This window comes from Annulohypoxylon truncatum, assembly GCF_022578515.1.
Source record: "Annulohypoxylon truncatum strain CBS 140777 unplaced genomic scaffold F4807scaffold_22, whole genome shotgun sequence".
Taxonomy (NCBI): domain Eukaryota; kingdom Fungi; phylum Ascomycota; class Sordariomycetes; order Xylariales; family Hypoxylaceae; genus Annulohypoxylon; species Annulohypoxylon truncatum.
In genome coordinates this window covers 412,022-424,841 of record NW_025953808.1, presented here as the reverse complement: position 1 = coordinate 424,841, position 12,820 = coordinate 412,022, and the positions used below count along the sequence as shown (strand labels likewise).

Genomic DNA, 12,820 nt, shown 5'->3' with positions numbered 1-12,820 from the left:
AAACGATAAAATTGCACATATACGCTACGTATTAAGGCAGTGAGAGTCAAAAGAATCGATGCAAAAAAGGTAGCAAAATGTATGTGCCCCCACACCGGATTGAACGATGGACCTCAGCATTTGCAGATTGTAACTATATTCACGAGGAATCTTATCACAGTACGAGTGCTGCGCTCTACCACTGAGCTATAAGGGCGGACTGGGATTGGTCATTAATTGTCTTAGGGCATGATATATACTAAACGGTGGCTGCGGAGTAAGCTAGCATGTGATAGGTTGCACTTTCGATGGCGCGAAACGTACTGTGTGAAGGATTAGATTTAAGTAAGGTTCACGTAGGGTTTAGTTTCGACATTCAATATTTAAGTTTAGCATTGATAGAGCTGCGAAAATGAGGAGATAAATCATGACTGATGTTGTAGTGTAGCTGCTTCTGTAGAATCAATTTGCTGTTCATTTAAGCTCACAATGCTGAGCTACTCCTTCTATGTGAAATACCTGCCATACAAGTACAATAAAAGATGTGCCTTCCTAGATTAACGCAAAGATATAAATATGTCAAACGGGCTTCCTTATGACATGAAGGTTCGCGTGGCTTTCCGGATAAGGCGTAAGGAGGGGCATCGAGGGGCATGCAAGTATCGTGAATACAGGATTGAGAAGTTACGGTGACCCTAAAGTAAGCGAACGCCGTAGCCATGATTCGTCGGAATAATGATTGCCTAAGGAGAAGGATTCTCGTCCTTGTACTGGTCAATCGTGTCAATCGTCTGATCCTACTGAAGGCGATACAGGTACGTAACTCTTGAGTTAGAATCCCAAGAAACCACCAAAGGACCCACCAACCTGGTAAACGCTGTCAAACATCCATGGATGTCGCTGCGCAGTGTGCACCTCGTGCCGGTTACTACATTCGGCTAGCGCCGCGAGGTATGTACCCTCGATACAGCTTCACATATGATGCAGACAGACATCCAACAGGAGAACCTAAGGAGAACCTAAGGAGAACCTAAGGAGAACCTAAGGAGAACCTAAGGAGAACCTAAGAAGAGTTCATATATAAATATCGAGTATGTTCGCGTCTATTCCTCCAAATGTCCGTCATAAACTAGCATCGAAGTCCTCGAAAAAGCTACTCAGCCCATCTCATAAATCGTATCGCCTTTCCACTGAGTCTAATCGGCAACTGAGATATTCATACAAATTTGTGTTGATCCACGACTCATTGCAGACTTGCCTACTCTTTCAAAAACTATCAAACTCATAAAACCCATCACATAACGCACCATGAGCTCCACCATCTCCCTCCTATCCAGCGGCGCCCGCGTAGTCGTCACAACCCACGCCGCAGACGGCACATCCATATTCCACTCCGACCAAGTCCTCGAGCCCTTCTCGCCCTTCGGGCCAAGCGGGAGTTCCTTCACCATCTTCGACGCGCGGCCCTCAGTTCCCGTCGACAACCTCGCGGCGCCCGCCGCCGCCGACCTGCGGAAGACGCTGCCACGCGTGCCGGCCACGGGCGTCAACTTCTGCATCACGAACATCGCGCCGCGGTACAGCGTGCCCATGCACCGCACGCTGAGCCTCGACTACGCCATCGTGCTGGCCGGCGAGATCGTGCTCGCGCTCGACGGCGGCGACGAGAAGACCGTGAGGGCGGGCGAGTTTATTGTTCAGCAGGGCGTTAATCATGCTTGGCATAATCGCACGGACGACGTGTGCCGCATTGCGTTCGTGGGCGTGGGGTCTGAGAAGATTAGGCTGGCGAGCGGGGAGGAGTTGGGCGAGACGGTTATTAAGGGCCCTGGTAAATAGCGTGTCGTGTTGTAATTTTAAGCATGTATTTATAAGGATGTAGAATAGGTATTGGTGTCATATTACGCTCAGAGATCCGAGATGCGATTTCATTCCGGTGTACTCGCGGATCCGTTCGAAGACTATTTGGGCGTTCTGCTTTTGCTCCGGTGTCGTTGCGAATTGTGCCCCTTTGATGATCTTGATAGGCCACAGGAGTAAGTATCCCCCTATCCCTCGGCACCGTGGAGGGCCGGACTTGTGGTCGTGTAAATGGCCTAGACTGTTGATGTCGCCGAAGGTTTGAGGCACAGTTGACAGAACTTCGTCGGCAAGTAACTGTATTGTACTAGTGAACTGCTCGATTAGGATGTCTAGGCTCTCTTTCATGAGATCGGAGGTCTCCGCCGCCGTCTCTAGACAGTTCAATATCTGCTGATGGCCGATGATACGTGCCGTGCGGTGGTAATTCCACTCGTATGCCATCCAAAGATCCGCATGAAGTTGGACAGTGTTAGTTAAAGGTTTTACTAAAGGATCGAATGTAGGCAATTCAGACACATTCAGTGTCTTGAAGGACCATTCGGGCTTTTGCCGCCAGCTAACCACTTCTTGATCTAGCTTAACCAACTCGTGCACTACTTCGAGGACATCGAGTGTCGAGGAATTTCCAGTAGCTAGGGCCTCCTGCAACTGCCTTCCTCGTTCACACGTCTGGCTGATCCGAAAGGCATCCTTTTCCAAACGGACTGAGGTCACGTCGTCATCCAATTGGTCAATCCATTGTTTCGACTCATCGAGGGGCTTGAGGTTGAAAGCTAATGATTGTTTTTGCTATGACCTATAAGTACACCATAAAGTCGTCGTGAATGGATAACTCACAACTCTGTGGTGCGCGAGTCTGAATAGGCTCCATCCACGGGGGCTGTAGATTTGGTCAGAGCCTCTCAGTCTTAGTATCTGTGCCATGCCTTGAGCATGAGCTCCCCTCATCGTAGGCTCCTCGATGAAGAAAGTCTAGAAGTTCAGCATATGTGATTAGTCAGCCAACCACTTTAAGACGTACCTCAAAGATATCTAACATGACTGCAGCCATTAAGTCATAATCATCGGGAATTTTGCCATGCGATGATAAAGACTCCCCCAGTGCTGAAAGCGACATCCCGTAGCAATGAAAAGCCTTCTTAGCCAGGACATCGGTATTCTGGGCTTTGGCCAGGTCGGCATAAGCAGCAGCTCGGACAGCCCAACGTAACGCGTACCGGCCCTCTACATTCACATCTTTGAACAAGCATGGTAGATGCTCGAGGAACCCAGGCGAGGACGTCTCGGCACATGGATACATGACGTACTTGTCAAGAAAGAGATTGACTGCCTCATCTTCAGGGGTAGACCGTAAATGGACTGGGGTAGTCTTGGTCCACGAAAGACGGTTTGGTAATCTAAAACTAGCGACTTCCTCTTCCGTAAGGTCTGAAGGGTCAACAAATGTAGTTGATCTACTCGAGTTTGATTTATTGTCAGTAGATCGGCTCCTTCGTCTAGAGCTTCGTCCGGAAGTAGTAGATGATGAGGTTGACGCGACTATGCTGGCCTGCTCAATTACCCTTTCAGTCTCGTAGCGGAATACGATGCTGGCCTCATCGCGATAGCCTTCGCAGATCTCATTGCGTTTGATACAACGCTGGCAGGAAGGTCTTCCTTCATCGCATTTGACTCGTCGCTGACGACATCTCAAGCATCCACGGCTGAGGTGTGACATTGGATTGTTTTAGCCTGGAATTTTGATGAAATTATCCTGCAACCCAATACTGGGGGGGGGGGAAGAAAGTGTAACATAACAACATGTCAATTCGCCATCGTGTGGTAACGACAGAAACACTGTCGGGGCTGTTCGGGATATTTCTGGAGGATGGACGAAGGAAGCAGTGCTTATGAAAGCTCTAGGGTTGTCACAGGACTCTCCTTCCTCGTCCTGAGAAGGAAGGACCTACTAGCTTTGATAAGGAAGGGAGAATAGATTATTAGCTAAGAGGGGTAAAATAGGGCTTCTTAGCATTGAGATAGTTAAGAAAAACAACTTATTTCACTCCACGAGAAATCGTTGTTACGATCGTTTGTTGTTGTTGTTGTTGTTTGCGTCTATTGTTACGTTTGTCCCAGAACAGGACGTCACATGGTAGCACCTCTCCGTTTAACGGGAACGATTCGGAATATTGCTAACTATACGACGCCGGGCGGAGCACGAAGCCACGAGGCAACGCCGAACCCAGTTCACACACGAGCCCCATACTTGGCGGCTTATGTGCTAGAAGACCACCATCAACCAACGGCAGCCCCGTACCCGCCCGGGACAATGCCTTATCAGCCACCAAGTAGCCACTATCCGACAGCTCCTAGCCATTATCCGCCAGCTCGTGGCCATCGGAGGAAAGCGAGGAAGACGAGGAAGAGCAAGAGGACACCCAGCAACAAGGATTCCATGACAACTACTCCAACATGTCTGCAAGACAGCGGGGGAAGAGACCACCTAAAACAGCGACGGAAACCGGGACAGGACAACAGGACACTAACACGACGAAGAGAGTGGGAAAGAAAATGCAGAAGGACACTGCGGTGCTGTACCTCCGGTCCGACACCAACCCCGGACAAGTTGAAGGGGTCGGTGAGCTCTTCCGCCACCGCAGATGGGTAATGTTTGTTCAAAACGTCCTTCGATATCATTCCCAATGGGGAACATGTGTCTATAAATAAGTCTATAGAGCCTGTCTCTGTGAATATAACGGCTTAGAGTTGTTTAAATTCCCATATAATGCAAGACAAATGACGGCGGGATCTGGCAGGAAAACGCCAGAGTGTATGTCGTCGACTCTCTATCCTGTGGACTCCTTTTGGGAACATCCTTTCTGAAGCCAAACCAACTACATATCCTTTGGGGTAAACGAAATGAAAATGATAGATTGCGAATTGGAGATGGCGAGAGTTTCATACCTGCCACGAGCACGGCAGGGGGGCCGGTCCGGAAACGCCCAGAACAGGACGTCACAAGGGTGCTGATAAAGATATGCCGGCACTATATCAAGTGGGGAAATAGAGCTGAAGAGCCCCTGCTTAGGGGAGCTGAAGAGTCCCGGGGCTTAGCGCATAGCTGCTAACAGGGACGTAAAGGATCCGAAAGAGGCTTACTAATCTACCAAGAGACAGCATGCTCAAGCCTGATTTCACCCGTATTCTATCGGAGTTATTTTTTTTCCTTTAAAAAATATCATTGTCACGCTTTCAGGGGAGCGCAAAGCTGTCGTAAAGAGATATAGGAGCAAGAGACGCACTGTAAAGAAATACTGAAATAAATATTGACGTAAGTGGTACCTACTGCTAGGGGTATATACAGCTAGCGGCTCTCCAGTGGGGAGTTACCAGATAAGCCCCTCACTATCTACCTAATTGGAACCCCTGAACGATGGATCCGATCGCTCTTAATTCTAAAATTTCTAATTTGAAAGCTTCCATCCAAGGTCCTTTAATACGCAACCATAGACGCCTAGCTATCTAAGAAGACTCCTTATTCCTGGATTCTTGCAGCTTGTCTGCCACTATTCCCGACAATGTCATTACATTCGTAGCCTTATCCATCAACGTCAGGAAAAGGACGTCTGCGCCTGTCGCGCTAAATATGTATTGTCGCAGCTCCGCTGCCAGCATCGAATCCATCCCGAAGTCCGACAGAGGTGTCTTGACATCCAACTTGGCAAGGGGAACCAGAATCAAATTGGACATCTTCTTCGCAATCAAGTCCTTGATAACGGTTACAAGGGTTGCTTTATCTCCTGAGTCGAGTGCTTCACTGATTGCAGTCCACTGTGAACCAGAACCTGATGCTGTCTCGCTAGCGCTACTGCGTTTGAGCGCACAAGTCAGCACGGAGAAGCGCGCGTCATCTAGGAACTGCCAGTATCCATTGTAGCCTTGCTTATGCTGGTCTTGGAGACCTGTCACCTCCAAACCAGTAAGGAGGTGCGGATGCGAAAGCAGGTCCCTAGGATGCGCCGAGGTTGGTGGCTCGGATAGAGCGAAATCGAAAATTTGCAACAATTCGTCTTCGGTGATAGGGCGAATACCTTTACGCAGGAGAAGGTCTTCTATGTGTGGGTTTTCGTGCAAATAGCCGACCTCCGAAACCATGCCTATCCCAAGGGAGATGGCCTGTAGACCGAGGCTACGGCGGTAGCGGGCAAACACGTCCAAAAAGTTGTTCGCGGCGCAATAGTTACTCTCTGTCGCAGTACCAACCTTACCGTTGATAGAGCTCGTCATGATGAAGAAGTCGAGCTCCTTTTCCTTGTCGAGCTTCGATAGCGCGTTGTGGATATTCCAGGTGCCCTTGACCTTGGCCTCGGTGCCGTTAAGCCAGTGCTCTCGAGACATGTTTCTGAAGATAGCCTCGTTTAAGCCCATTGCAGCTTGTACAACACCTCCCAGAGGTGCTGGTGCTGCGGCGACGGCCCTCAGCATGTCATCCTCGTTGGTTACATTACCTTTAATTACTATGCAACTTGCGCCAGCCTTTTCCAAATTCTCAACTAGGTGCTTGGCTGCTGGTTTCTCGGTCCCTGAACGACCAACGAAGACAAATTTTCGAGCACCGCGGCTTAGCATCCATGTCGAAAGGCTACGACCAAGGCCACCTAAACATCCGAGGAGCAAGTAGCTCTTGTTAGGATCTAGAACAGCAGAGAACTTATCCGGTACGACTGGAACCATCTGAGTCTGGTCCTCGAACGAGATCACAATCTTCCCCATCCGCTTCGAACTATTAAAGTAGTTGAAGGCGGGTGTTACTTCCGAGACCTTGAAGACGGACAAGGGCTTCACGGGTTGCACACTCTTACTCCGCACGAGTTCCATGGCGCGTGCCAGCATAGTCTTGTAGAGGCGGTGATGTGCCGGAGACGTTGATTCAGCGAGCATACTGAGATCAAATGCTGTAAAGGTCGTGCCACGAGAGAGTACTTCCATGTTCAAGTTACCGCCATCGACGATATCGCGCTTACCGATTTCGACGAAGCGGCCGAAGTCTGCCAAGCATTGCCAACTCTCGTGAAGGAGTTCGCCAACCAATGAGTTGAGAATGACATCGACGCCTCGGCCAGCCGTTGTTGTCTTGATGCCGGAGACAAAGCTCGAGTCCCGGGAATTGAAAATGTGGTCAGCTTGCAGACCGAAGTTATCTACAAGATATTGCTTCTTCTCGTCCGTTCCGACCGTAGCAAAGATCTCGGCACCGATCAGCTTGGCTAGCTGAATCGTTGCGATGCCGACACCCCCAGCGGCGGAATGGATGAGAATGCTTTCCCCAGGCTGTAGCTGTGCGCGGTAGTGAAGAGCATAGATTGCGGTTACGAAAACGACTAAAACAGAGGCCATGACCCAAAGGTCCTCGTCCCGTCTTAGCTTCACACAACTCCAAGACGGCACCGACTCAAAGGTACTAAAGTGTCCGGGGTACATGACAGCCACTTTGTCACCCACGGCTAATTCCTCGACAGCGGAACCAGCCGCAACAACCTGGCCCGTGTATTCAAGGCTGCATGACGCTTCGGTCGTATGGACACGCCCAGCAAGGGCATACACGTCCTTGGCGTTGAGACCGATGCAAGTCACCTTCACTAGTACGTGATCTGCCGCCAAACTATTAGAGTCATGACGTCGCTTCTTAACAAACTGCGCCGTACTAAGCTGGCCCGGCTTCTGCAGCGACAGAGCGGCGGTACCAGCGTTCCCGAGCGGCAGCGACGTCGCGACAGCATTATCCCGATCTCGGAACTGTTTGTTCATGCGATCGTCAGGAACGGCCCTGCTGATCATGAGGCCGGCGCCATCCCTGACGTATTCGTAGTCGGCAATCGGGGATTTTGCCTGATCGATGATTGCCGAAATGTCGCGAGACATGGATTCGGGGCTAGCGTGGTGCGGGTCTAGCTCAAGGGTGAAGATCTTCGTCGAGGGTTGCTCGATCATGATGGCTCGTGCGAGGCCGGGAAACAGAGACAGGGTAGGGTCGAAACCTTGATGGACTCCGCACCCTGCCACCCAGACGATCTTTGCCGCCTGCTCGACGATCTGCTGGATACCAAAATAGTCTCGTTGATCGGCGCCAGCAAGGACAGGCCTCTCTAGCTCGACGGTGGAGATGACCAGCGCGTTGGCCGCGATAGACGATTCGGCCAGATCGGCAAGTGCTATCTGCTGCACGGGCATTCCCAAGTCTCTGCTAAGCTCATCCCTCAACTGAGCATCACTAGGATGCGACGGAGACCCGCAGACATGGATGATATTGCGACAGTTAGCGGAGATGCCATCGACTAAACCCGGCGATTTCCGAAATAGTTGGATGCCATGTGACCTTGTCGTTGTAGAGCATATGGTGGACAGCCCCTCGACGATGGAGTCACTATTAGCATTAGGTGCAGTAGCTCGGAGGAACACACTGTTGGTAGTTGTCATGCCATTGAGCAATTTAAGCACCTCTAGATCGTCAGGAAGAATGACGATTTCGTACTGGTCCGCCGAATGGTCTTCGTACGCCAACGACTTCAAACCAAGTGGCATGGTATAGTTGCGGATCTCCGCCACTTCGAGTTTACCGCCGCTCGTCAAACGGCCGAGAGAGAATGAACGAAAGCGTCGATGGTGCGACGTGGCCTTGAGAACCTCCAATAGAGCCATCGCAACCAAAACGTGATCGCCAGAGAGGCACAAGATGCGGGCGTCCGGGTTCTTGTGAACCAACAGATCAAGAGCGGCCAGTATATGCCCCCTTGAGCCTAGGCATCCTAATTCTGTAATCGACAGAATGTGGTCAAGTGCTTTGGAAAAGGAAACATTATCCTTAATCTTGTCCACATCGTGTTTCCAGCTGACTCGGAGAAAGGGGTGGCGCACCTCTACCTTCTCGTTGCCGGCAAATGTGGTGATATCAACGTCCTTGAAATGGGCTATTGTTTGCTGTTGAGTATCGAGCAAGGCAGCGTCGAGGCTATTCGAAGAGAAGCCGATGACCTTCGACTTTGAGCGAATTGTGCCCACGCCCTCTGTATAGGGGTGTAGGTTGATTGTGGCCTGTCGTATCCTTGTCGGTACTTTTGCGACCATAGACTGTATGAACCCCCCGGTGCAGGAAATAAGGCCAACTTGGAATAGAGAATCAAGGAGAGTCGGATGGATGAGGTACCTAGGTTTTGTCGTAGACCCCTGGATTTCAGGGATTAACGATTTTGTCCTTGCTTCGGCGTACATCGTCCCCTTAGGATCCGGCGTATAGACCTCATCCATTATTTGGAATTCAGGACCAAAGCCAAGGCCGCCTCTCGCGATACTTTCGTACCAAAGACGCTTAGATTGAGGCGCGATTCGACCATCGGATGATGGCAATGACAAGCTTGTAATAGAGTCTCCCGAGTCGAATTTTATGGACCCCTTGGCACGGATGGTCGCGACGCCATCTGATATTGAAGATATCTGAAATTGCCACCAATTTTTAGAAATATTGGTATTCGAAAGAGCGAGAGGTCGCAGCTCAGTGTACAACTCAATAGAATTCTCGTCGGCCAAGGGCATGGCATTGAGTAGGTCTACATGCCGAAGCACGACTGATGCGGCGGTAGAAGGTTTGCCGTCCGAAGCTACTTGTATCAAGGCTTCTACTGCCATCGCCATGTAACCAGCGGCAGGAAACACGACTGTCTCCCCGAGCTTATGATCTCGAAGCCATGGGACGTTATCTAACTGAAGTATGTTACGCCAGCCATAAGTTGTCTTGTTGCCCCCTGGTATTTCGCTACCCAAAAGCTCGTGTCGCGGATGTCTGCGGAAACGTGCTTCGCTGCTGACGCGCGACTCGGCCCATAACAGATCCTCGTAGTGCCAAGGATAGTTGGGCAGATCGCACAAAACCTTAGGCGTAGCAGCTTGTCCTGCATGAGCCTTATTGAGGGCGGCAAAGTCAACGCGGAATTCCTGTGTATAGAGGTCTCCGACAAGGCTGAGCAGCGATACCGACGCATCTTTGCCTCTAGTTAGTGTTCCTAAATAGGACGTGTCTTTACCCAGAGTACTCAAAGATGGCATCTTGAGCGCCGCGTGAGGGCCGACCTCGACGAACGTCATACCATCTGTCATCTTGGAAAGCCCCGTGAGACCTTCGCTGAAGCGAACTGGTGATTCTAGATTCGTGCGCCAGTAGGAGGGCTTGCGAACATGTTTCTCGTTCACTTCTTGACATATCACCGTTGAGAACATCCGCGCCTTTTCAGGGGTAGTGTTTCGAGAAGGCGCATCTTCTAATGCCCAAGCTTGCTCCAGGAGCTTCTCGTATTCGTGACCGATAACGGTCATGTGGTGAGAGTGGTATGCTCTGCCGTCGGTTCTCAGCTTTCGCGCAAAGATCCCTTCTGTTTGTAACGCGTCGAAAGCAGTATCGACACCATCACTGTCGCCGCTGATAGTAACGCTTTCAGGGGAATTAATACACGCTACTCTGACTTTTGCGCCGAGGCCTAGCTTGGTAATCCATTCGTTTGTGCTATCGGGACCAAGACCGACCGCAGCCATGGAGCCCTCAGAAGTCACCTTGGTGACAAGATATCCTCTGTAATAAGCAGTAACAATCGCCTCTCGCGCGCTGAGTAGGCCGGCGGCATACGCTGCGCCGATCTCGCCTGAGGAGTGGCCGACCGTTCCTTGGGGGTGTATGGACCAGTCTCGCAGCAGGTTGACGATGCCAATCTGCACGGCTGTCGTGGTGGTTTGAGCGAACTCGGCCTGATTAATGGGACACTTTTCTGATGTGTCCGTCAAGACGTCGTATATCTTCCAGGACGGAGCGTGTGGAAGAGAAGATAATGCGTCATCTAACTCGCGTATGGTGCGGGAGAATGTGGAAAACTGCATCAACTCCCGGCTCATGCCTGGGTATTGCGCACCCTGTCCTGTGAAGACGAATGCACATTTTCGTTCTGAATGGTTATTCTCCGTGGTGGAAAGACGAAGGTTGTCCAGAGTGATGTCTTCTAGCAGACTGGACTCTTTGGCGACGATGTAACCTCGAAGGGGGAGGTGTGTGCGACGCTGTCCGAGGGTATACGCCAGATCTCTGATTGAGATGGATGATAAGTCCAATTCTGACAATTTCTCGACTCTGCCATGAAGTGAAGGGAGTTTATTTGCAGAGAATGGAATAAGGTAGGTTTGGTCTGAAGTGTAACCATATTCATGGTTCTCACCGTTGACATAACCGTTGCTATGCCCGTTAGTACCGTTAGTGCCATTGGTGCCGTTGATTCCGTTTACACCCTTAGGTTTGTTGACGAAGACTTTATTGTTATTCAGAGGTGCTGATTCAAGAATGCTATGCGCGTTAGCCCCTCCATAGCCAAAAGAGTTGACGCTGACACGGCGGGTCTCTTGTCCGTTAGACGGTAATGGAATTGTGCTCGTCACAATCTGGACTCCCCAGTCGTCGATTTTGAGCTTTGGGTTCAATTGCTTAAGGCCAATGGTGGCTGGAATTTGCCCCCTTTCAAGCATTAGGGTGGCCTTGATAATGCTAGTTAAGCCACTAGCTGCCTCACTGTGTCCCAGGTTTGTCTTAACAGCTCCAAGGAGGAGAGGATGGTCTCTCTCATTCTTTTGAAAAACGCGCGAGAGAGCCTCAACCTCTATCGGATCGCCGACGCCGGTACCTGTGCCGTGGGTTTCGACGAATGGGGTATCGGATGGGTTCAACTTGGCCCGCGCATATGCTTTGCGAATGACGGCTTCTTGTCCATCGATACTTGGCTGTGTGATACCAGGTGTGTGCCCATTGCTATTCACTGCTACAGAGCGTATGATGGACCTAATCGGGTCACCGTCACGAATAGCGTCGTCAAGTCGCTTGATGAAGATGGCATTGACACCATCAGCCCGGCCGTAGCTGATACCATATGTGTTAGCAACTCCTTTCCTTTATAGTCCACGATATGTTCGACTTACCCATCGGCGGATGAGTCAAAGGTGTGACAAGTTGAAGATGGTGAGATAACCCCAGCTTGGGAGATAGCCACATGCATCTCAGGGGTCTGCACGAGGTTTACACCTGCAACGATAGCAGAATCGCATTCGCCCGCCAGTAGCGCCGAGGAGGCAGCTTGAAGGGCGTATAATGAAGATGAGCAGGCGGTGTCCAGTACGCAGCTTGGGCCTTTCAGGTTGAACACATGGCTAATCCTATTTGCAAGTATTGTTGTTCCCATACCAATTTGGCTATATCTACTTAAGCTTTCGACGTCCTTGGTTTGCATGGCAATAAAATCCGGAGTGAAGGAGGCAACTGTTCAAACTCAACATACGGTCCTACACAAGTAATAGTTACATTCACCTACCATAACAGCCGATGTTGGCACCGGAAGCTTCGTCTAGGGAGACGCCAGCGCTTTCAAAGCTTTCAAAGACAACCTCGAGCAGTTTACGCTGCTGCGGGTCCATGGAACCAGCTTCTCTATTATTAATACCGAAGAACTGGTTGTCAAAGACCCGGATGTCTTCTTGGATGAAATAGCCACCAAGGGCTTCTGTGATTGCCGGCTGGTCCTTGCCGCCATGATAGCCATCGATATTAAAGCGAGACTCTGGCAGCTTTCCACCAGCCGAGCGTCTTTGATCAAGGAATTCCCATAATTGTGACGGGTTAGTAATGCTTCCAGGTAGTCGACAGCCTATCGTCATCTCATCAGCATCATGGTCACTGATCCTTATTCTCGAAGGAGTCACGTACCTATGCCAACAATGGCAATCGGCTTGAAAGGTGAGGTATCCATACCACCGGGTCAAGCATAAGGTGCTGGATGTGCTATCCCAGCGATGCCAAGGCATAAATCAGATACGACAATTACGTATTAACGGAAGACCGCACAGGCTTCCCCAGCAGACTATGATGATGGGCATGCAGTTAATTTCATACCTACTTCCGATCTCTCTCTTCATC

The 12,820-nt window shown here is 50.4% G+C and overlaps 3 protein-coding genes and 1 non-coding gene across 4 annotated transcripts; 1 reads left to right on the top strand and 3 right to left on the bottom strand.

Annotated features, from left to right (window-relative positions):
• Window positions 1-84: 84 nt before the first annotated feature.
• On the bottom strand, window positions 85-196 carry F4807DRAFT_t95. Its single transcript has one exon. It is a non-coding gene; the product is annotated as a tRNA-Thr (tRNA).
• Window positions 197-1,017: 821 nt separating this feature from the next.
• F4807DRAFT_152288 (uncharacterized protein) lies at window positions 1,018-1,846 on the top strand. Its single transcript, XM_047993223.1, has one exon. It carries the CDS (start codon window positions 1,288-1,290, stop codon window positions 1,816-1,818), a length of 531 nt encoding a protein of 176 aa, XP_047852969.1. The 5' UTR covers window positions 1,018-1,287; the 3' UTR covers window positions 1,819-1,846.
• Window positions 1,847-3,591, bottom strand: F4807DRAFT_152287 (uncharacterized protein). The gene is made up of 3 exons (XM_047993222.1): window positions 2,864-3,591; window positions 2,680-2,814; window positions 1,847-2,631 (listed from the first exon to the last, which is right to left on the bottom strand). The coding sequence occupies exons 1-3, from the start codon at window positions 3,557-3,559 to the stop codon at window positions 1,876-1,878; spliced, it is 1,587 nt and encodes a 528-aa protein (XP_047852968.1). The 5' UTR covers window positions 3,560-3,591; the 3' UTR covers window positions 1,847-1,875.
• Window positions 3,592-5,346: 1,755 nt separating this feature from the next.
• F4807DRAFT_461773 (putative polyketide synthase) lies at window positions 5,347-12,653 on the bottom strand (the record flags this gene model as incomplete). The annotated part of the gene is made up of 4 exons (XM_048001730.1): window positions 5,347-11,770; window positions 11,830-12,166; window positions 12,219-12,551; window positions 12,611-12,653. The coding sequence occupies 4 exons, from the start codon at window positions 12,651-12,653 to the stop codon at window positions 5,347-5,349; spliced, it is 7,137 nt and encodes a 2,378-aa protein (XP_047852967.1).
• Between the last annotated feature and the right edge of the window lie 167 nt (window positions 12,654-12,820).